Source organism: Triticum urartu, chromosome 2A (assembly GCF_056163025.1).
Source record: "Triticum urartu cultivar PI428250 chromosome 2A, HENAU_Tu73, whole genome shotgun sequence".
NCBI classification, from domain to species: domain Eukaryota; kingdom Viridiplantae; phylum Streptophyta; class Magnoliopsida; order Poales; family Poaceae; genus Triticum; species Triticum urartu.
The window spans coordinates 472,948,579-472,970,040 of record NC_141874.1 but is presented as its reverse complement, the minus strand read 5'-3'; the positions used below and the strand labels follow the sequence as shown (position 1 = coordinate 472,970,040).

At 46.8% G+C, this 21,462-nt stretch overlaps 1 protein-coding gene across 2 annotated transcripts; it reads left to right on the top strand.

The window, feature by feature from the left end:
• The first annotated feature begins 1,965 nt into the window (after positions 1 to 1,965).
• Positions 1,966 to 14,606, top strand: LOC125537692 (uncharacterized). 2 transcript variants are annotated; one of them, XM_048701019.2, is made up of 13 exons: positions 1,967 to 2,273; positions 2,368 to 2,478; positions 3,650 to 3,747; positions 4,177 to 4,263; positions 4,449 to 4,579; positions 4,660 to 4,732; positions 4,834 to 4,879; positions 4,977 to 5,086; positions 5,202 to 5,309; positions 5,391 to 5,450; positions 12,809 to 12,870; positions 13,038 to 13,350; positions 13,939 to 14,606. In XM_048701019.2, exons 1-13 carry the CDS (start codon positions 2,090 to 2,092, stop codon positions 14,161 to 14,163), a joined length of 1,608 nt encoding a protein of 535 aa, XP_048556976.1. In that variant the 5' UTR covers positions 1,967 to 2,089; the 3' UTR covers positions 14,164 to 14,606. The 2 variants fall into 2 exon arrangements, with proteins under 2 accessions (XP_087400242.1, XP_048556976.1); XM_087544116.1 differs by lacking the exon at positions 5,391 to 5,450 and having other exon boundaries at positions 1,966 to 2,273.
• The last annotated feature ends 6,856 nt before the right edge of the window (positions 14,607 to 21,462 follow it).

The following is a 21,462-nucleotide window of genomic DNA, read 5'->3' as shown; positions in this document are numbered from 1 at the left end:
GCAGAAGTTTCACCCATGCCAAGGGCCTGAGGCAGGGTGACCTGGTTTCGCCTTTGCTCTTCGTGATCGCCATGGATGTGCTTTCTAGAATCATGATCAAGGCTGAGAGTTTTGGTGTTAGCAGGAGCTTCACTGGCATCGCTGCCCACCAATCAGTGTCGATCTATGCGGATGACATGGCGATGTTCGTCAAACCCAGGGTGTTGGACCTTACGTTCGTCAGATCCGTGCTACACACTTTTGGTGCTGCTTCTGGCCTACGGGTCAACTATCAGAAGTCGCTGGCTATCATGATCCATGGGAACGACGATGACCGGGATCGGGTCGAGTCCATTTTGCATTGCCGGATGGGGAGTTTCCCATGTAAGTACCTTGGCCTTCAATTGGCCATCCGTCAGCTCTCTAGGGCGGAATGGCAGCCAATGATCGACCACGCCAAGAAGTTTGCCCCGGCCTGGCAGAGAGGGCTGTTGCATCGTCCTGGACGCTTGGTGCTGGTTAAGTCTGTAATCTCTGCCAAGCCTATCCACCACTTCATGGTTACGGACGCCCCTGCTTGGGTGTTTGAGGAGTTAGACAAATGGATGCGCTCCTTCTTCTAGGCCGGAAAAGATAAAGTTCACGGTGGTCAGTGTCTGGTGGCTTGGAACTCGGTGTGCAAACCCACGTGGCTCGGAGATTTGGGTGTGCGCAACATGCAATTACAAGGCTTGGCTTTGAGAGTGAGATGGGAGTGGCTGAGAAGGACAGACCCGGAGAGGCCATGGCAAGGGCTTCCAATGGCCGTGGACAAAGAGGCACGAGCGGTCTTTGATAGTTTGGTACACATTGAGGTCGGTATGGGCAACAGAGTGCTGTTCTGGAGAGATAGGTGGATACACGGCTTTGCGGTCAAGGACATTGCACCGTACATTTATGCCTTGGTTGACATGAGAACCATCAACCGTCGCACAGTTGAGGACGGCTTGCAAAACGATAGTTGGTTGCATGACATATCCGGTGTAGTTAACTTTGGTGGCCACTTGCAACTACTTCACCTAAATCTTGCGATCAGCATGGTGAACCGGGAGCCCCTTGCGGAAGATTCTTTCTCTTGGCCAGCCGATCCTTCCGGTGGTTACACGGCTAAATCCACATACCTAAGGCTCTGTTTCGGCACTGAGAGGGTCCCTTACGTCGCATGCATTTGGAAGAGCTGGGCCCTCCTCAAGTGCAAAATTTTGCTTGGCTGGCAATTCAACACCGAATATGGACTTCTGATCGGAGAGTGAGGCATGGCCACCAGGACGCTCCTTCTGCCTGCTACACGTGCCTTCAAGATGAAGATAACGCAGAGCACATTCTTGTTCAATGCGTCTACGCGAGAGAAGTGTGGCACTACATGTTCGATGCGCTCAGTCTGCAGGGCAGCATCCCGGAGCATGAGGACTGCTTGTTGGAGTGGTGGTTAGATAGGAGAGCACATTACAGAAAGGGTGCCAAGCGTGGGTTTGACACGGTGATCATTGCTACCACTTGGGCCTTATGGAAGCAGTGCAACGCTAGAGTGTTCCATAGGACCAACCAAAAGATGACGGCGCCAGACCTGGCCCTTGCCATCATCGCGGAGCTCAAAGAATGGAGACTAGCCGGTTTGGGAGGAGGAGGCTATGGCACGTTTTGTGAGAGTGTTGGCATAGGTTAATTGTAGGGTGTGCTAGGACTAGGGTGTGCGTTCCTGATGGAAGCTTGCTTCCGTCCAAACTCTTTTATACATTTTGTGCTCTTGTTTCTCCCCTTTTATAAAAGTAAGGTACGCCTTTGGCGTACTCTTGAAAAAAAAATTTATCGAACCCAACACACCCTTCCCTGCCCACCAAGAATGCGCCCTAAACTCCTTCTAAAAAAAAAAGAATGCGCCCTAAAGCTCGTTCAAGCTTGGCGAGCCCACCTATCCGATGAAGATCCACGGGCTAGGCTGCGGCCTGCCAGTGGGCTGGCTGTCTATCAGCTCCGGTACTCCATCGCATCGCTATTCCTCGTCTCGTCTGTTTGCTATCCCATCCCCCTCGTCGCGCGTCCGCTGGCGTGCGCCGCCGCCTCTATCCGAATGGCGCTTCGCTCGCCGGAGCTGCGCTTCGCCGCCTCCACCGGGCTCGGCGCGCTCTCCCGGCCCAGCCGCCTCGCTCCTTCCCCCCTCGCCGCGCTCGCTTCCCCCCGCCGACGCCGCCGCGGCCCGTCCCCTTCCCCTTCTCCCTCGCCCTCCGACTCCAACCCCTCGACCGCCTCCGCCGGTAAGTCTGCGCCTCTTCTTGCGTATTCTCCGCTGGTCTGATGGTGATACACTGTGATTTCGCTTACCCCCCGAACGGGCCGAGGTCTGTGTAGGCGACGCGGACGGGCCGGAATGGAAGAAGGTCAGCGCAAAGCGGTTCGGGTACAAGGAGTCCATGATCCCCGATGAGGCATGGAACGTCCTCCACCAACTCCGTAGCAGAGGTGCGTCCCTTCTGTGCTTGTTTTTTATCGTGGAAACACTGAATTGTCATTACTAATCTTGTCTTTCTTCCTTTCTTGAGGAGGGACCAATATTATCTGTTGTTCTTGAGTTTATGAGAAGGCTCTGATATACATATAGAAGGATTTCTTTTTAGCCCTAAAGTGAATCATTTAGCTGAAAGTTTGCTCCTTTACAGCTATTATGGTAATATCATGGTTCAGCGTTTGATTCTCGTGATATAAGAACATAACCACTAGTAAATTATAGCATTCTTTTATTTTTTCCATGAAATACTCGCATTACCATTTGAGGCCTCCTTTGGTTCATAGGATATGAATTTCATCGGAATAGGAAAACCATAGGAAGTGAGATGAGATGTATCTCAAATCCTATAGGGAAAGAGATGTCAATTGGTTCGTAGGATAGGATATTTTTATTTGGTCTAGGATAATGTTTTTTTTCCTTTGAATTACAAAGGATTTGTTCCTATCCTATACAGGAATAGGATTCTATTCCTACAAACCAAAGGGCCCCAAAGGAAAATTTCCTCCAAAATCCAATCCTTTAGAAGTCCTACAAAAATCTTGATGGTTGATGGTATTAAATGGGTAAGAAATGTATCTGGTTTTACTGTTCCACTATTCAGTAAGGAAGTTCAATTCCACCGTGTTACCCTTGTTAAGCTTCATGCACTAGCCAACGCAACCAAAAGTCTGAACTAATGGAAAGGGCTAGGCAATCCACATATACACTTCAACACCCCCTCTCACGTGTGACGCGGAAAGTCAACACGTGGATAGACTCAGAGGTATGGCTCAAGAGGCATATACGTGGACAAAGGGGGGCAACAGCAATGTTTCGATAAATTGCGAAAGCCAGGACTTAACTCAAGACCTTGGACTCTGATACCATGTTAAGCTTCATGCACTAGCCAACGCAACCCAAAGTCCAGACTAATGGAAAGGGTTAGGTAATCCACATATACACTTCAACAACCCTGCTGTTAGGTAGCTAAGAACTATAAAATATTGTTTTTCCTTATTATTCTAAAACCATGATGATAACCGAAGGTTTTTTATGTCTTCAGGTGAAGTATCCATTTGTATTTTACTTTTTTGTTATCGCACTCCCAGATTCAGTGACATGTGTATGTGTTTTACTGTTTTGCAGGATATGATGTGTACTTGGTTGGTGGTTGTGTTCGAGATCTCATAATGAAGAAAATCCCAAAAGATTTTGACATAATAACAACAGCTGATCTTAGGCAGGTTATAACTCATATTAACGAGCATGCCATTGTTATGCAGTGATTCTATTACAAATTGGTTTGTTGTGTGTCATACGTTTCTCAGAGTCAAAGCTAACATTTCTACTGAAATGTGTAGATAGTAATTTTTCTAGAATAATACTAGTTTTGTCAAAATCAACTGCAACAGACATAATTAGTGTATTTGCTTGATATTAGATGCATGCAGTTTTTCCTTATCTGAAATAAGAGATACCTTCAGTCTATCCGTGATAAGTGAAAGGTATAAATAAAAACTATGTATAATTTCACTTCTAATTCTATGTTTGCATGTGTCATATTTTGCAGTTATGTTGCATTGCAAGTCGTCAACAAATTTGTATTCTATTTGAGATGCAAAAGCAATTTTGTTGACCTTACCAACAAAGGATGCTATTTTGAACTCTTGCAGGTGAAAGACACCTTTGTAGGATCAGCTGTTATAGTAGGAAGGCGGTTTCCCATAGTTCATGTACATGACAATAATTCCATTGTTGAGGTTCGTACACATTCATGCTTACTTGGCTGGATCATCAGAATTTTCACACTTTAAGAGGGGGGTTGTTGAATTAGATTTCCTTTCACACCGCATATGCTGCCAACTCAATACTGAGTGTAATTGAATTAGATTTCCTTTCACGCCACATGTGCTGCCTACTGAACATTTCTTATCCTCCCTGGCAGGTGTCAAGTTTTAATACTTACGTTCGAGGGTCAACTGGCAATCAAATGCCCACTTCAAAGAGCCCACATTGTAGCAAGAACGATTATTTACGCTGGAAAAACTGCCAAGGGAGGGACTTCACTATTAATGGGTTGGTGTTCCTTTACATGATAACTGGTTTCCATACTGCAAGCTGTGGTATGCATATTTGCTGATGTTAAATGTGTGCAGATTAATGTTCAATCCATATTCAGAAAAGATCTACGACTACCTGGGAGGCATTGAAGATATTAAGAAAGCTAAGGTCTGCTGTATTGATAATTGTTGTAGTTGCATCATCTTTGCTTGTGTTCAACATGAATCATTTCATTTATTTGTTATGATATCCTTTTTCCCTTTCAACAGGTTCGTACTGTTATTCCCGCCGCCACTTCGTTCCATGAGGATTGTGGTCAGTATCACTTCAAATTTGTTTTTTTGGATTTCCTTTTTATTTTATTTTTGCCTTTCTGTGAATTTGGCATTAATGTGCAATCTGTAATTAACAGCTCGTATTCTACGTGCAATCAGAATTGCAGCTCGATTAGGATTCAGCTTTCCCAAAGAAACAGCTTATTATGTGAGAAATCTTGCCTGTTCTGTGGCAAGACTTGACAAGGTTTGGTCCTGTATGCACAATGTGCTTATATTTTGTGAATGTTTGTCTTCTCATATGCATTGAATAAGCAAGAACGGAGCTCAGGTGCCTGTCTCTTATTGATTCCTTCTTGTAGGGAAGATTACTCATGGAGGTTAACTATATGCTTGCTTATGGTTCAGCTGAAGCTTCTTTAAGGTTGCTTTGGCGATTTGGTCTTCTTGAACATTTATTGCCCTTTCAGGTATAGCTATGGTTGATATCTCAAAATATAGTGGTGTTTGTTGTGGTAATTTTAGCTGAACTATTTCGTTGAGCTATACAGGCTGCATATTTTTCTTCAACTCTTTTTAAGAGGAAGGATAATGGGACTAACATGTTGCTGGTAAGTTCCATTTTTTTAAATGTACATCTCACTGATAAAAGTTTGGGCCCTTGAGAATACTCAAATAACATTGTTTTTTTTTCATTTTTACTTAATTAATAGAGGACTCATAAAGTTTGGGTCCTTGAGATTGTAGTCAAGTAACATTTTAATTTTCATCTACTTAATTGATAGAGAAACTTACTCTGTACCCACTACGATTTTTGCAATTCTCAAAACAGCACTCACATCTCACTTCTTCCCAAAACACCACTATGAACTAAGGCTGATAGGTTAAGAAAAGTAATATTTGCCGTCACCTATTCGTGCCATCCTCCTCCCTCCCATAGTCATCCTACCAACATGTACGCAGGGGCATTCTCGACGCCAACCTTAGCCACATAAGCCTCGCTCCTCAGCTCCTAGGCCTTATCCAATGGGATTGTAATACATTATAGTCCCTCAAGCTGTCAAGGGTGTGAGCCCTTGACTATCAGGCACATGCAGACGGAGCACAGGTGCTTAAGGCACTGACGCCTATGCCAAGGGAGCATGATTAGTGTTTATGGGAGAGATGATTCAAGGTTCCTTTGGGTATATCTAGAAAAAAAAACAAATTTTGCCCAGTGCATTCACTAACAAAAGTGGGCCATCAGTCAAACTTGGATAAAGGTAATGTGTGAGTTGTACTCCGGAGCGAACAGACTTTGGTGGCACTGGGGCAATTTACTCAGATTACTAATAAGTTACTAAATGTTTGCCAATGTTTTAAGTTCTACTAGCAATTGTGTACGTGCAATGCATGTTTTACACAATATGTATGTCGTGACGTATATGCAACTCAAAAAAGGGTATTGAGGGTGCTCCACGTGCGAGAATGCAGGCTCTAATGAAGGAGTTGATTCAGCAAGGAGATGTAAAGGAAACTATCTGATAAAAATTAAGTGAATGATTGTGCAATTAATGCAATTATAGGTTCGAACTTATTTTAGTTGAGTGCCCGTGCGTTGCCACGGACATCAAATTTACTTGTTGCTCACCATCCTCACTTGCCGCCTACACAGATCCAACCTCACGAGTTTTCTCGCCGCCATCATGAACACGTGATCACCCCCTTGCTCTCCTTCATCGTTTGACCATATGGTCATAGAATTGCCCTTCCATAGCCCTAACAACCCCTCACTGAAAGAGCCTAATCCATGAGAGATATTGGTGTAACATGCTGTTGCTCAAATGTCGTATAGCTCGAGGGATATTGGCCTCCAGAAACAATGCTTGTACATTGCCACATAACAATAAGTTTAGGCATAAAGATAGTTTTTTCGGCACACAGAGATAGTTGTAAAATCATCTTGTAATCCACAAAGCAAGAGTCCTGATTATTATTTTTGAATAGTTTGTACGTGGTACGTGGCTTATTTTCATATTGTGATAAATATGACCTTGTGCTTCGCTTCCGTTTAAGGTGACACCTTACCTTCTGTATGCCTGCAGATCACCATCAAAGGGAAGAAAAAAAGAAAAAAAGAAATATTAGCAGTACTGTGCTCCTCACATGCCTTTGTTGGCTTTATATGTCAAGATACTTACAAGTCAAAACAAAGAAGCATTAGAATAGGCACATGGAATCTCTAAGAACAAACTAACATGATACATGATCATTCAGATCAGCAATCATATCACCATCAGGAGCTCCTCGTTTTATACAACCTCATCTATCTCCAGTGCATCATCATCTCGCCAACAAAGGAAATCATCGATATAAGTGCCATTGGGGCCTCCAAGTTATTATCCATGAAGAAATTCAAAACAGATATTGGCGTCCCAATGAAGACTAAGCTGACAACAAGCTCTGGTAGATGAGCAAGGCCCCAGAAGGCAACTCCTGCATGACCATGTTGGTGCTTGGCTATCATAGACCCCAACATTCAGTTTCTCACCGTAGGTCCCAGCAAGGATGTGACCACCGAAGATAGTTTTGATTCCTGAACATGCAATAACTAAAATAATGATAGATACTCTCACAAAAACAAAACAAAAAAACAATTGTAGACCTAAGATATTTTAGTGCAGACAAAAACTCATAGAACTAACTTGGAAGGAAAGAAAACTACTATATCAGGATAATCTCAGTTAGGTATGTGCTCCCTCTGTCCCAAAATTCTTGTCTTAAATTTGTCTAGATACGGATGTATCTAACACTAAACTGTGACTAGATACATCCGTATGTAGATAAATCTAAGACAAGAATTTTGGGACGGAGGGAGTATGTGCAAACATGATAATAACTTCATATGTATCTCAGTTAGGAGTTTTAAGAACACAAGTGAGTTGAACACTGCTGATACGCCACAAGATTACTCCAAAGTCCAAAAGCACTAAAGATAAGAGTCTGTAATGTCAATCATAAAAGCCATAATGCTATTTTTAGCTGCAAAAGGTGAATACAGTAGAGACTCTTCTACAGAAAAGGACGACCTCCACAATCAAGATAAAACTGATTACTCTGATGGTAACATTATAATTGTTTTACACTTTTACCATAAAATTGTGCAACAAACTGTACAACTAAGTGATCCTCCCAATATTGGCAATAATCAACAATTGGTTGAAGTGTTGCAGAAGCATGGCAATGGCTAGCGATATTTCAGAGTAATATATCCTACAAGAAACAAGCTGTTAAATCTCAAGAAAGACAACAATCATCGGCGAACTGGAAATGATAACAATATATCCTACAAGAAATAACAACAACAACAACAACAAAGCCTTTAGTCCCAAACAAGTTGGGGTAGGCTAGAGGTGAAACCCATAAGATCTCGCAACCAACTCATGGCTCTGTCAAATGGATAGCAAGCTTCCACGCACCACTGTCCATAGCTAGCTCTTTGGTGATACTCCAATCCTTCAGGTCTCTCTTAACGGACTCCTCCCATGTCAAATTCGGTCTACCCCGCCCTCTCTTGACATTCTCCGCACGCTTTAGCCGTCCACTATGCACCGGAGCTTCTGGAGGCCTGCGCTGAATATGCCCAAACCATCTCAGACGATGTTGGACAAGCTTCTCTTCAATTGGTGCTACCCCAACTCTATCTCGTATATCATCATTCCGGACTCGATCCTTCCTCGTGTGGCCACACATCCATCTCAACATACGCATCTCCGCCACACCTAACTGTTGAACATGTCGCCTTTTAGTCGGCCAACACTCAGCGCCATACAACATTGCGGGTCGAACCGCCGTCCCGTAGAACTTGCCTTTTAGCTTTTGTGGCACTCTCTTGTCATAGAGAATGCCAGAAGCTTGGCGCCACTTCATCCATCCGGCTTTGATTCGATGGTTCACATCTTCATCAATACCCCCATCCTCCTGCAGCATTGACCCCAAATACCGAAAGGTGTCCTTCTGAGGTACCACCTGGCCATCAAGGCTAACCTCCTCCTTACACCTAGTAGTACTGAAACCGCACATCATGTACTCGGTTTTAGTTCTACTAAGCCTAAACCCTTTCGATTCCAAGGTTTGTCTCCATAACTCTAACTTCCTATTTACCCCCGTCTGACTATCGTCAACTAGCACCACATCATCCGCAAAGAGCATACACCATGGGATATCTCCTTGTATATCCCTTGTGACCTCATCCATCACCAATGCAAAAAGATAAGGGCTCAAAGCTGACCCCTGATGCAGTCCTATCTTAATCGGGAAGTCATCAGTGTCGACATCACTTGTTTGAACACTTGTCACAACATTATCGTACATGTCCTTGATGAGGGTAATGTACTTTGCTGGGACTTTGTGTTTCTCCAAGGCCCACCACATGACATTCCGCGGTATCTTATCATAGGCCTTCTCCAAGTCAATGAACACCATATGCAAGTCCTTCTTTTGCTCCCTATATCTCTCCATAAGTTGTCGTACCAAGAAAATGGCTTCCATGGTCGACCTCCCAGGCATGAAACCAAACTGATTTTTGGTCACGCTTGTCATTCTTCTTAAGCGGTGCTCAATGACTCTCTCCCATAGCTTCATTGTATGGCTCATCAGCTTAATTCCACGGTAATTAGTACAACTCTGAACATCCCCCTTGTTCTTGAAGATTGGTACTAATATACTCCGTCTCCATTCTTCTGGCATCTTGTTTGCCCGAAAAATGAGGTTGAAAAGCTTGGTTAGCCATACTATCGCTATGTCCCCGAGACCTTTCCACACCTCAATGGGGATACAATCAGGGCCCATCGCCTTGCCCCCTTTCATCCTTTTTAAAGCCTCCTTGACCTCAGACTCCTGGATTCGCCGCACAAAACGCATGCTGGTCTCATCAAAGGAGTCGTCCAGTTCAATGGTAGAACTCTCATTCTCCCCATTGAACAGCTTGTCGAAGTACTCCCGCCATCTATGCTTAATCTCCTCGTCCTTCACCAAGAGTTGGCCTGCCCCGTCCTTGATGCATTTGACTTGGCCAATATCCCTCGTCTTCCTCTCTTGGATCTTGGCCATCTTATAGATGTCCCTTTCACCTTCCTTCGTGCCTAACCGTTGGTAGAGGTCCTCATATGCCCGACCCCTTGCTTCACCAACAGCTCGCTTTGCGGCCTTCTTCGCCATCTTGTACTTCTCTATGTTGTCTGCACTCCTATCCAGGTATAGGCGTTTGAAGCAATCTTTCTTCTCTTTAATCGCCTTCTGGACATCATCATTCCACCACCAGGTATCCTTATCTTCGCTTCTCCTTCCCCTGGACACTCCAAGCTCCTTCGAGGCCACCTTACGAATGCAAGTCGCCATCTTCGTCCACACATTGTTCGCATCTCCTCCTTCCTCCCAAGGGCCCTCCTTAATGACCCTCTCCTTGAATGCTAGAGCTACCTCCCCCTTGAACTTCCACCACTTCGTTCTAGCGACTTTGGCACGCTTATCTACACGAATCCGAAAGCGGAAGTCAGCAACCACCAGCTTATGCTGGGGTACAACACTCTCTCCAGGTATCACCTTACAGTCTAGGCACGCACGCCTATGTTCTCTTCTCGAGAGGATGAAATCAATCTGGCTAGAGTGTTGGCCACTACTAAAAGTCACCAGATGTGATTCTCTCTTTCTAAAGAGGGTGTTAGCTACAATCATGTTGTAGGCTAGAGCAAAGCTTAAGACATCTTCTCCTTCTATGGGTTTCATCTCCATAAGAGTGGCTGAGTTTTTACGTTGGCTCGCCAAGCCTATCACAACCCTCCTCCTTTACCCGGGCTTGGGACCGGCTATGTTGAGACAACATAGGCGGAGTTAATATATCCTACAAGAAATACAAGGCCTAAATTAAGTAATTTAAAATGCTCATAAAGCTTGTATTGAATATAATAGTATAATATGTAAATAATCTAGGAGTAGAACGATTTTGCAATGTGATAGCATTTGTCATCTCTATTTCCCCAGCTCATATTTTATCAGACCAGCAGGGTACTCAACGGGAAGATGATGAGTTTATCACCATGATTGATTATAGTTCACTGAAAAGAATAATGAATGAAGCAGTAAAAAAAATTGAAGCATAGTTGGTAGCTACGGCTTCACCCAGAAACATCTCAAGTATTTTTATATATCACAACAATATTCCCTCATACCTGGCACGGTACAGATTTGTTTGAAGGGTCTGTGGGGGCAGAAACTGCTTCATTCAGATATTAACCTTGAATCTCAAGTATTAGCTAGCAGCTCTCCCTTTCCCTCTGTCTAGTTCTAAAAATGTGCAGCAGAGTTATAACAAACGTCATCTAAATTACAACCTGCAGTTCAGAACTCATAAACATGATTGATTTGCTATCCCTTAAGCTAGTTCTTTAGCTAACTACAGAATGTGCATTCTCCCCAACCCCTATTACTCATTTTGTTTCTGATGGCAAGGCACATATATAGGCTTGTAGATAGAAAAAAAACAGGGAAGCCAACATGTTCTATCTTTCTTCTGCCCATACAAGAATCTGCAAACAAGTTAGTTTTATTAAAAAGGCAGCAGCTCATTTTTATTCATACAACAACAGCATGTCACTTCATTCATACAACAGTAGCAACACAGAGCAGCACTGTGACAAGGAATCAAGGATGTAAAAAAAATATGAGAGATAGAGGGGATGACAACCTTGCTTCTGGAGGGGTGACAAACTGACATTCAGTGTTTATCCTTGCCTTTGTCGAAGAACATGCGGAGTGCGCGGTGGGCGCCGGTGCAGCAGAGAGAGGCGGCAGGATGGCGTGGACTGAAGACTCGGACGAGCTAGCAATTAGCCCGTACTTTCGCTGTCCACCGCAGCGTCCGCACCGACGCCGTACTCGCCGGAGATGAGCCCGATGCTCGAGACCGAGTAACCGATCCCATCGAGACGGGCGGAGCAACCGACGCAGGCAAGGGTTGGGTCGAGGGACTCCTTGACCTCGATGGCACGGTTGACGCCAGCGTCTATGCGTGGGCGGTGCCCGAGTGCTAGGAGGGTGGGCGCCTGAGTCACCTGCGTCGGCGCCTATGCCAGCGCGGTGGGCACGTGGATTGTGAGCGAGGAGGAGGAGAAGCCAGGCCACAGTCGTGGGAGGAGGCGGGCGCGTGGTGGAGGAGTACCGAGATCGACCTCTGAGGGAAGATCTGAGGTAAGACAAGGGACGGCGGTGACAATTTTTCTCATCAGGAGAGATATGTGATTGGGAGGAGCGAGGGGTTGGGCGAGGGGAACGAGGACGAAGGCGAGGTGATTGGATCGACGCGATGGTGGCGGTGGTGGGAGTCGTGGGTGGGGTAACTGCACGCGTGGGTCTTGGTTTGATTTTGTGTGCGGTCGTTTTTCTTTTTTCATGCGAAGATTTTTTTTTTGCGCGAGGGGAGGAGGACGGACACGGGAATCGGTAGCGAGGGATCGGGAGAACTTACGTACGAGCGCAGGGGAGGTCGAACCATCACGACGTTCGATCCTCCTTTAATAGTAGAGATTATAGGTTCGAACTTATTTTCCCAGTCATTTGAGTCCATTTTTTTGGATGCTCTAGTTCAATTGAATCAAACATAACTCATACCTATTATATTGGAGCCCAGTTCTTTTGGTCGATTCTCCTAGAATCTTGAGAATCAGACCTTCCCCCAGATTCTCCCAGAATCTTGAACCCATATGTTTTGACAATCCTAGCTAGTTAGGGTCTAAATATGTTTTTCACAATCGGCCAAAAGAGCTGGTCCCCAATATAATAGATTGGTTGCAAAATATTTCTAAGTTGAGATTGTGGCGTTCCTTCTGTTTGGGAGGCAATTCCATGTTGTGGTGGCATTGCTATGGATATTTTTTTAATTTGGCTTTAGTTGCTAGATTTGTCTATTAAGTTTACCATCTTGTGCGCGCAGGTCCTATTTTCTAAGCTGGATAGTTTTCTTGCACCTAACAGGCCATGCCATAATAGTTTATGGTAAGAGTTGAATGATTCAACTTGTTATTTCTGTACAACTCATCAGTTTATACAGATTCCACACCTCTAATTCTAAGAAGTATACATCCTTCCAGACTCTTAATGTTATCCGTGGGATTCAGTACTACTTGCTAAGATGACATTCTATTTGATTGTTGTTTCTACAGGATAAGCATTTTAGCGTTCCATGAGGCATTGGTGCGCAAACCACGGGATCCTTTGGTGGTGGCTACTTTTGCACTTGCTGTATACCTTGGAGGTGATCTGCCACTGGCAGTGGATATTGGACAATCAATCAACCGTCAACATGATGCTGGGTTTGCAGAGCTCTTGGAACCACGGATGCGGGGCAAAAAAGGGTTATTAGCTGAAGTAAAAGACCTTGCTATCTCAATGAGGCAGGCATTAACTGAAATGACTGACGAGTATTATGTTGCAAATGCTATGGCGAAAATCCCTCAAGCACCGTCCTCAGATCTTGTAAGTGTAAATTCTTCTGCCCTCCATATTTAGTTTAGTTATTTGCTGCTTGCAAGTAGACCTGTTGAAATATTGTGCTTTGGGACAGGCCTGAAACGCCAGGCCCCAGTCTGTCCAACTCTGTAAGGGTAAGCCTGAGGCTGGCCCAAAGCCTTTTTCAAATAACTTCAACTAATGCTGATATCTTTCTGGGTAGTGGTGTATCTAAGTACTCCCTCCGTGCCTAAAGTTGTACTAAATCAAAAACAGTTATTTTAGGACGGAGGGACTATCTCTCAAGCACGGGAGAACATCTCTCTGGTCTAAGAGAACTCTCATATTATCAGTAACAATATTAACTATGGCCTATAAAGCATGGTATTTTAACAGGTAGGAGTAGTCACTTAGCCAGGAATAGCCGCTCCTGAACTAACGCATGCATCCTAAGATTTCCTAGTTCTTTACCTCTTTACACGCACAACATTGCCAGCACTGGTAGAGATGAACTGCAGCCATGCTACTGTATTTTATCTATTCTAGATGGTGACAATTGTAATGCTCCATGTACTGATGCTGATTTATGCCATCTTGGTACATATTCCGGTTTAGGTATTTATCCCACTACAAGCATACTTGAAGGTTCTCAAATTAATTGAGCGTGTTCAACATGGAAAAAAGGAGATTGGTTACGAACCAAAAAGCGATGGAAATATCGATTATCACAATTTAGCAAATGGTACACCTGCTGAAGTAAGAAATCTCTTCACGCTGGTTGTCTTTGACACGATATACCCCCCGAACCTGGAGAAAGAAGATGACAGCTCTAGAAGATGAACGATCAATTCTGGGATTCCTAAAGAGACTTGTGCTGCCGAGAGCTTATGCTCCGATGGCTTGCAATAGAAGCTTGTGGAGCTTCCCAAACTTGACCTGCCGTGTCGAATCAAGGAGAGCAGCAGATGTTATTTGCTGGGTCGGATGGGGTTAAACTCAGCTTCCATGACCATGATGTGTTGTTAATCATCGTGGCCTATGGTGTACACTTAAGTTGGTCCCGATTTAGCAACTGCTCGGTTTTTCTGGGTGCAACTGTTTCTTCCCAGATTATCCCGAGTCAATGTTTCTTTCTTATCTGTTGGAAAAGCTGTGGATCTCATTTCAAATTACTTTCTGGTACGCTGTTATTCTATTATGGGTATCCCCTGCACACTAACGCCCAGACTGCATGGAATAGTTGCAAAAAATTGCTAGTGCAATAATAGTTTCTGTTTCTATGATGTCGGACGGTGTTGCAATTCCATATTTTTCATAACGCGACGATTTTTGCTTCTGGGTGTGATTTTTGGCCGAGTATTTTACCATGGGATATTTTCTCCTGCAGCTGCGTGTCAAAAGCTAGTCTGGTACTCCCTTTTTAAAGAAATATATATATATATAAAAGAAATATAAAATTGTTTATTTCACTATTTCTTTACAGAGAGAGGGAGTACTACAGTATTGATCGATCACCCGTCTGACTTGTGTATGAAAGACCATCGATGAGGCACGTTTTAAATCACTATTTACAGGGGGAGTAGGTAAGTACGTTTTGCTCAGAACGCGATGGTCAAGTCCACCGTACCGTACCCCACCCACTCACTTCTGTCTTCCACGTGGAATAGTTCACGTGATCAATGGACAAAACCACCTCGTGTGGCGCGCGCTTATTTGCTTGTTCCGCGAAACAGCATGGTAGCTTTGCCGGCCCGCCGCGTTTGCTTGTGTAGGCACCTCCAGACTCTAGGACTCAATATATGAGATAGTACATACCTCGTTCGTTCGTTCTTTATAGTTAAGAGCATCTCCAACCGTGGGGCCTCCAGGAGGCTTAAAATCGCTATCTGGAGACGAACCAATTTAAAAATTGATGTGGGGGTTTTTGGGTTCCCAACCGCCGGCTTCAGGATCGTCCCTAGAAGGTGTTTTTAATTTTTTTTAAAGAAATTCGGTTAAAATTCGGCAAACGGGACAAAGATTCAGTTAAAATTCGGCAAACATGGCATTACTTAGGTGACTTAAATAGATTTTTACATAGCAAAGTAAAATACTTACAAAAAAAGGCCGCAACTACAGGCCGAAGAACGCGCTGAGCGTAGCGAAGTGGCTGCCATCGCCGTTGTCGTCGTCGTCCTTCTCCTCCTTCACGCTGCCGCCCCTGCTGGCCTCCTGCCCGGGGTCGCCCTGGCGGACGGGTGGCGGCGCGTCCTCGTTGCTGTCGTCGTCGAGAATGACGACGCCTCCCTCATCGCGGCCACGACGCCGAGCGACGATTTGCTCTAGGGCGCGGCACTGGCGCTCCAGCTCCATCCGCACCCAGTCTTCGCACGCCCACTTCAAGGCCGCCACGTCGGAGAGCTCCAGCTCCGTCTTCACGGCAGCGAGCCCTGGCTCTGTCTTCATGGAGGCGAGCCCGGGCTCCGTCTTCACGGCGGCGGCGAGCCCTGGTTCTGTCTTCGGCTTGACGAAGCGGGGAGGAGCCGAGGAGGAGGCGCGCCCGCCCTCGTTGATGACGATGTCGGCGCTGCGAGTGCGCCGGCCGAGCGGCGTCCCCGCGGGCTCGGCCTTGACGCTGAACATTGCCGGCGACCCGGAGGAGGAGCGGGAGAAGGAGGAAGAGGATGCCATCCTCCTCGGCATCCATTGGTGTGGCGGGGCGGCAGGATAAGTCAACGACGGGTTGTTGCCGCCCTCGAGGTGCTGGAGGAAGGCGTGGAGAGTGCGGCCGGGGGCGCCTCACCACAGGCGGCGGCCCTCGCTGTTCTTCGTCCCCCGCACCACCGGTGCCTTGTTGGTGGAGGCCAGCCGCTGCGCCTGCCGGTGCTAGAAGTACGCCGCCCATGCCTCATGGTTGCCGGCGGCGTACTGTGGGAGGGCCCGTTGCTCCTCCGTCAGCGACGCCCGCATGCGGTCGACCTTGTTGGCGAAGTAGTCGGCGCGCACGATGACGTCGGACAGCGGGGGAGGGGGGGGGACGCCACCGGCGCTGAGCTTCCACTGCCCCGGCGCGTGCATGTCGGGAGGCGTCGGGATGTTGGCCTCGAACAGCAAGTGGGCTTCCCACTCGTGCAAGGAGCGGCGGCCGAAGCCATTGGCCACTACCCCATCGTCGGGGAACCGCTCGCCCATCGTCGCGGTTGGGCACGGGGAGAGAGGGGGAGGAGCGTCGGCGGCGGCTGCGCCCGGGGAGAGAGAGGCAGAGCTCGGCGGCTGTGGGCGGCGTGTGGCCACAGGCTTGGGGAAGGCGTTGCTTTATAGCGACCGGGGCTGGGCGCCGTGTGTACGCATGGCGGGAGGGGGGCGTCGCCGCGCTGCCCGTGAGGAATCAATGGAAGGCTGATGATACCTCTTGAGCACTTGCGTTGGTTTTCCCTTGAAGAGGAAAGGGTGATGCAACAAAGTAGCGTAAGTATTTTCCTCAGTTGTTGAGAACCAAGGTATCAATCCAGTAGGAGGCCACGCACAAGTCCCTCACACCTACACAAACAAATAAATCCTCGCAACCAACGCGATAAGGGGTTGTCAATCCCTACACGGTCACTTATGAGAGTGAGATCTGATAGATATGATAAGATAATATTTTTGGTATTTTTATGATAAAGAGAAATAAAAGATGCAAAGTAAAAAAAATGGCAAAAGAAATAACTAAGTATTGGAAGATTAATATGATGGAAGATAGACCCGGGGGCCATAGGTTTCACTAGTGGCTTCTCTCAAGAGCATAAGTATTTACGGTGGGTGAACAAATTACTGTTGAGCAATTGACAGAATTGAGCATAGTTATGAGAATATATAGGTATGATCATGTATATAGGCATCACGTCCGAGACAAGTAGACCGACTCCTGCCTGCATCTACTACTATTACTCCACACATCGACCGCTATCCAGCATGCATCTAGAGTATTAAGTTCAAGAGAACAGAGTAACACTTTAAGCAAGATGACATGATGTAGAGGGATAAACTCATGCAATATGATATAAACCCCATCTTGTTATCCTCGATGGCAACAATACAATACGTGCCTTGCTGCCCCTACTGTCACTGGGAAAGGACACCGCAAGATTGAACCAAAAGCTAAACACTTCTCCCATTGCAAGAAAGATCAATCTGGTAGGCCAAACCAAACTGATAATTCGAAGAGACTTGCAAAGATAACCAATCATACATAAAAGAATTCAGAGAAGATTCAAATATTGTTCATAGATAAACTTGATCATAAACCCACAATTCATCGGTCTCAACAAACACACCGCAAAAGAAGATTACATCGAATAGATCTCCACAAGAGAGGGGGAGAACTTTGTATTGAGATCCAAAAAGAGAGAAGAAGCCATCCAGCTAATAACTATGGACCCGTAGGTCTGAAGTAAACTACTCACACTTCATCGGAGAGGCTATGGTGTTGATGTAGAAGCCCTCCGTGATCGGTGCCCCCTCTGGCGGTGCTCCGGAAAAGGCCCCAAGATGGGATCTCGTGGATACAGAAAGTTACGACGGTGGAATTAAGGTTTTGGCTCCGTCTCTAGTAGTTTGGGGGTACGTAGGTATATATAGGAGGAAGGAGTACGTCGGTGGAGCAACAGGGGGCCCATGAGGGTGGAGGGCGCGCCTAGGGGGATAGGCGTGCCCCCTACCTCGTGCCTTCCTCATTGATTGCTTGACGTAGGGTCCAAGTCCTCTAGACCATGTTCGTTCCGAAAAAAACGGTCCCAAAGGTTTCATTCCGTTTGGACTTCGTTTGATATTCTTTTTCTGCGAAACCCTAAAATAGTCGAAAAACAACAATTCTGGGCTGGGCCTCCGGTTAATAGGTTAGTCCCCCAAAAATATAAAAGTGTATAATAAAGCCCAATAATGTCCAAAACAGAATATAATATAGCATGGAACAATAAAAAATTATAGATATGTTGGAGACGTATCAGCTGACCGGCGGCAGCCTTGGCATTGATTTTCTGCGGGAAACCGAGGCGTTGTGAGGACGACAAGGCAAGTGTCGCTGACTCGGCGGGCCCGTAGTTAGTTTGTGCCAAAATCGCTTGCCCCAGTGCCCCCGGGCGCCCCCCAGCACGCCGGGTTTGGCCTGGGTCAGCCGGCGCCAGTTTCGGGCCAAACTGGCGAAAAGCAGGCTCCTGGGGCGCGGCTGGGCCGATTTTTGGACGCCGATTGAAAGGATCGATATGGTTGACTAGAGGGGGGGGGGGTGAATAGGCAACTAACAATTTTAGCCTTTCTTTAGCAATTTAAACTTTGCATCAAAGTAGGTTGTCTAGATATGCAACTAGGTGAGCAACCTATATGATGCAACACGGATAGGAACACAAGCAAGCAAGATATATGAAACAAATAAGCTTCCACAAGTAAAGGCACGAGATAACCAAGAGTGGAGACGGTGAAGACGAGGATGTGTTGCCGAAGTTCCTTCCCTTTGAGAGGAAGTACGTCTCCGTTGGAGCGGTGTGGAGGCACAATGCTCCCCAAGAAGCCACTAGGGCCACCGTAATCTCCTCACGCCCTCACACAATGCGAGATACCGTGATTCCACTATTGGTGCCCTTGGAGGCGACGACCGAACCTTTACAAACGAGGTTGGGGTAATCTCCACAACTTAATTGGAGGCTCCCAACGACACCACGAAGCTTCACCACAATGGACTATGGCTTCGCGGTGACCTCAACCGTCTAGGATGCTCAAACACCCAAGAGTAACAAGATCCGCAAGGGATTAGTGGGGGAATCAAATATCTCTTGGTGGAAGTGTAGATCGGGGCCTTCTCAACCACTCCCGAGCAAATCAACAAGTCTGGTTGGCTAGGGAGTGAGATCGGGCGAAAATGGAGCTTGGAGCAATAATGGAGCTTAGTGGTGGAAGAGGTAAGTCAACGGGGAAGAAGGGGACCCCTTATATAGTGTGTGGAAAAGATCCAACCGTTACCCACCAACCAGCCCGCGGCCAGCGGTACTACCGCAAGGCCGCGCGGTACTACTGCTTGCAACCAAGCGGTACTACCGCATGGCTGTGTGGTACTACCGTACCGACCCACGGTACTGGCGCAACCCCAGCACAGAACCGATAAACAAACGCACAGAAGCTGGGGGCGGTACTTCCGCACGTGCGGTACTAACGCGGCCCCCATGCGGTACTACCGCGAGGCAAAAATCCCAGCTAGGGGAGAAGGGAAACTTCCGTGCCTACTTTCGCAAAGAAACGAAAGTAGCAAAAACCCGACACAGTAGTACTGCCGAGGGGCGGTACTACTGCCTGACTGCATAGCACGGTACTACCGCTCGGCGAAAACGGTACTATCGCGGTAGGTGTGGATGTAAAAAATTACATCCGCTCCTACAACCGCAAAGGGGCGGCACTAGCCTGGTGGGCAGCGGTAGTGCGGCTCCAGGGGAGCGGTACTACCGTGGGCACCTGCGGTACTACCGCGCCACCGCGCGGTACTACCGCGGATGCCTACGGTACTACCGTTGACCTGGGAGCAGTATTACCGCAACCAACAACGGCAGCCAGACAAGGGAGGCAAGAAAACGGAGGAAGCTCCAAGGAATAAGGAGGGGATAAGAAGGAGACGTGTACGTGATGATTCCACCCAAACCTTTCCAATGCGGACCCCCTCTTAATAGTACGGCTTTCCTACGACTCAAATCCACCAAAAAGAAACGTAGAAAAGACGCCGTCTTCGTCAGTCTTCGAGGGGCACCCAATCGTCTTGTGCCTAGCAAAGAAGTGTCTGGAATACTCATGGCACACGATTAGTCCGCAAATGCGTTTTCATCAATCACTAAAACACTTAGGGATAGTTATGTCCTTACAATCTCCCCCTTTTTGGTGGATTGATGACAAAACGGGATTTGCACAAAGAAAATACTATTAAGTAAATGCAAACCCATCCTCTCTATAATATAGACGGGCTCCCCCTAGATGTGTGCCACCTAGATGAGTGCTATGGACTGCATGGCACACGAATACTAGGAACATAGCTCCCCCTATATTATAGAGACAATGCATATCTATCACTAGACAAGATAGTACAAACATAAGTTAACTAAGATAGATAGAGTGCATATGTCTTACACCATATGTAGGATAGGTCTCGAAGGCACAAACCAAATAAAAGCAAACGAGGAAAACGAGGTCCAAACGACAAAGCAAACAAACACACCAAGCACGACACAACGCAAATCCCTACACTCTCTCCCCCTTTGGCATCGAGATGCCAAAAAGGCAGAGAGGACACCTACACACACGGGGTGGCTCAGGCAGAGAAGTCGTCCCACTGCTCCTCGTGCTCCTCGTCAGACTCAGCGGCGGGGATAGTCTCCTCGAGGTCATCCTATGAACTGGTCCACTTGTATCCTTGCTTGGACATCCAGGCAGCCTCAGGTGTGATGACGTCCTCAGACCCGCCAGACACATCCTCTCCAAAGAGCCTCATAACCTTCTTGTCACGGCGGCGACTCTCCTTGTCTGCCACGTGAGCCCTGTACTGTCCCTTCGCCTGCATGTAGAAGAGAGTCTTCATCTTGTCCTTTAGCTTCTTGGCCCATGACGGCTCAGAGGAAGAAGTGGTGGACCTAGCAGCACGGTCCTCAGCAACATTCTCAGCAACAGCAGCCTCCCCCTCACCAGCAGCCCTCCTAGCAGAAGAGGCCTCAGCACGGGTAGTGGTGTTGGCCCAGTTGGGCTTGACGCGGAGGCTGATGGACTCATGGCGAATCCAGTCTGGAGTAAGGAACTCATCACCCGGGTACATCTTCTCCCAAGTGGTGGAGAGCAGCAGAAACAGGTACGGTCCATAGATAGGTACCTTACGAGTGAACACCGCAAACTGAAGCTCACACCACATGATGTGTGAGACATCAAGTGGCTGAGTCTGAGAAGAACGTGCCTCTGCACACAAGAGCAACATGTCCACTAGATATGCATGTACCTTGCCTTGTCGCCAATGCATGGGAACAGAGTGTTGCGGAAGATGCGATGCATGATATCTAGAAAGGAGTTTAACACCCAAGATGACTTGCCATTGGGGAGTACCTTCTCAACAAGGAAGGGCTGAAGCAGGTTCTTGTTGGCAGACTCAGAGTTGGC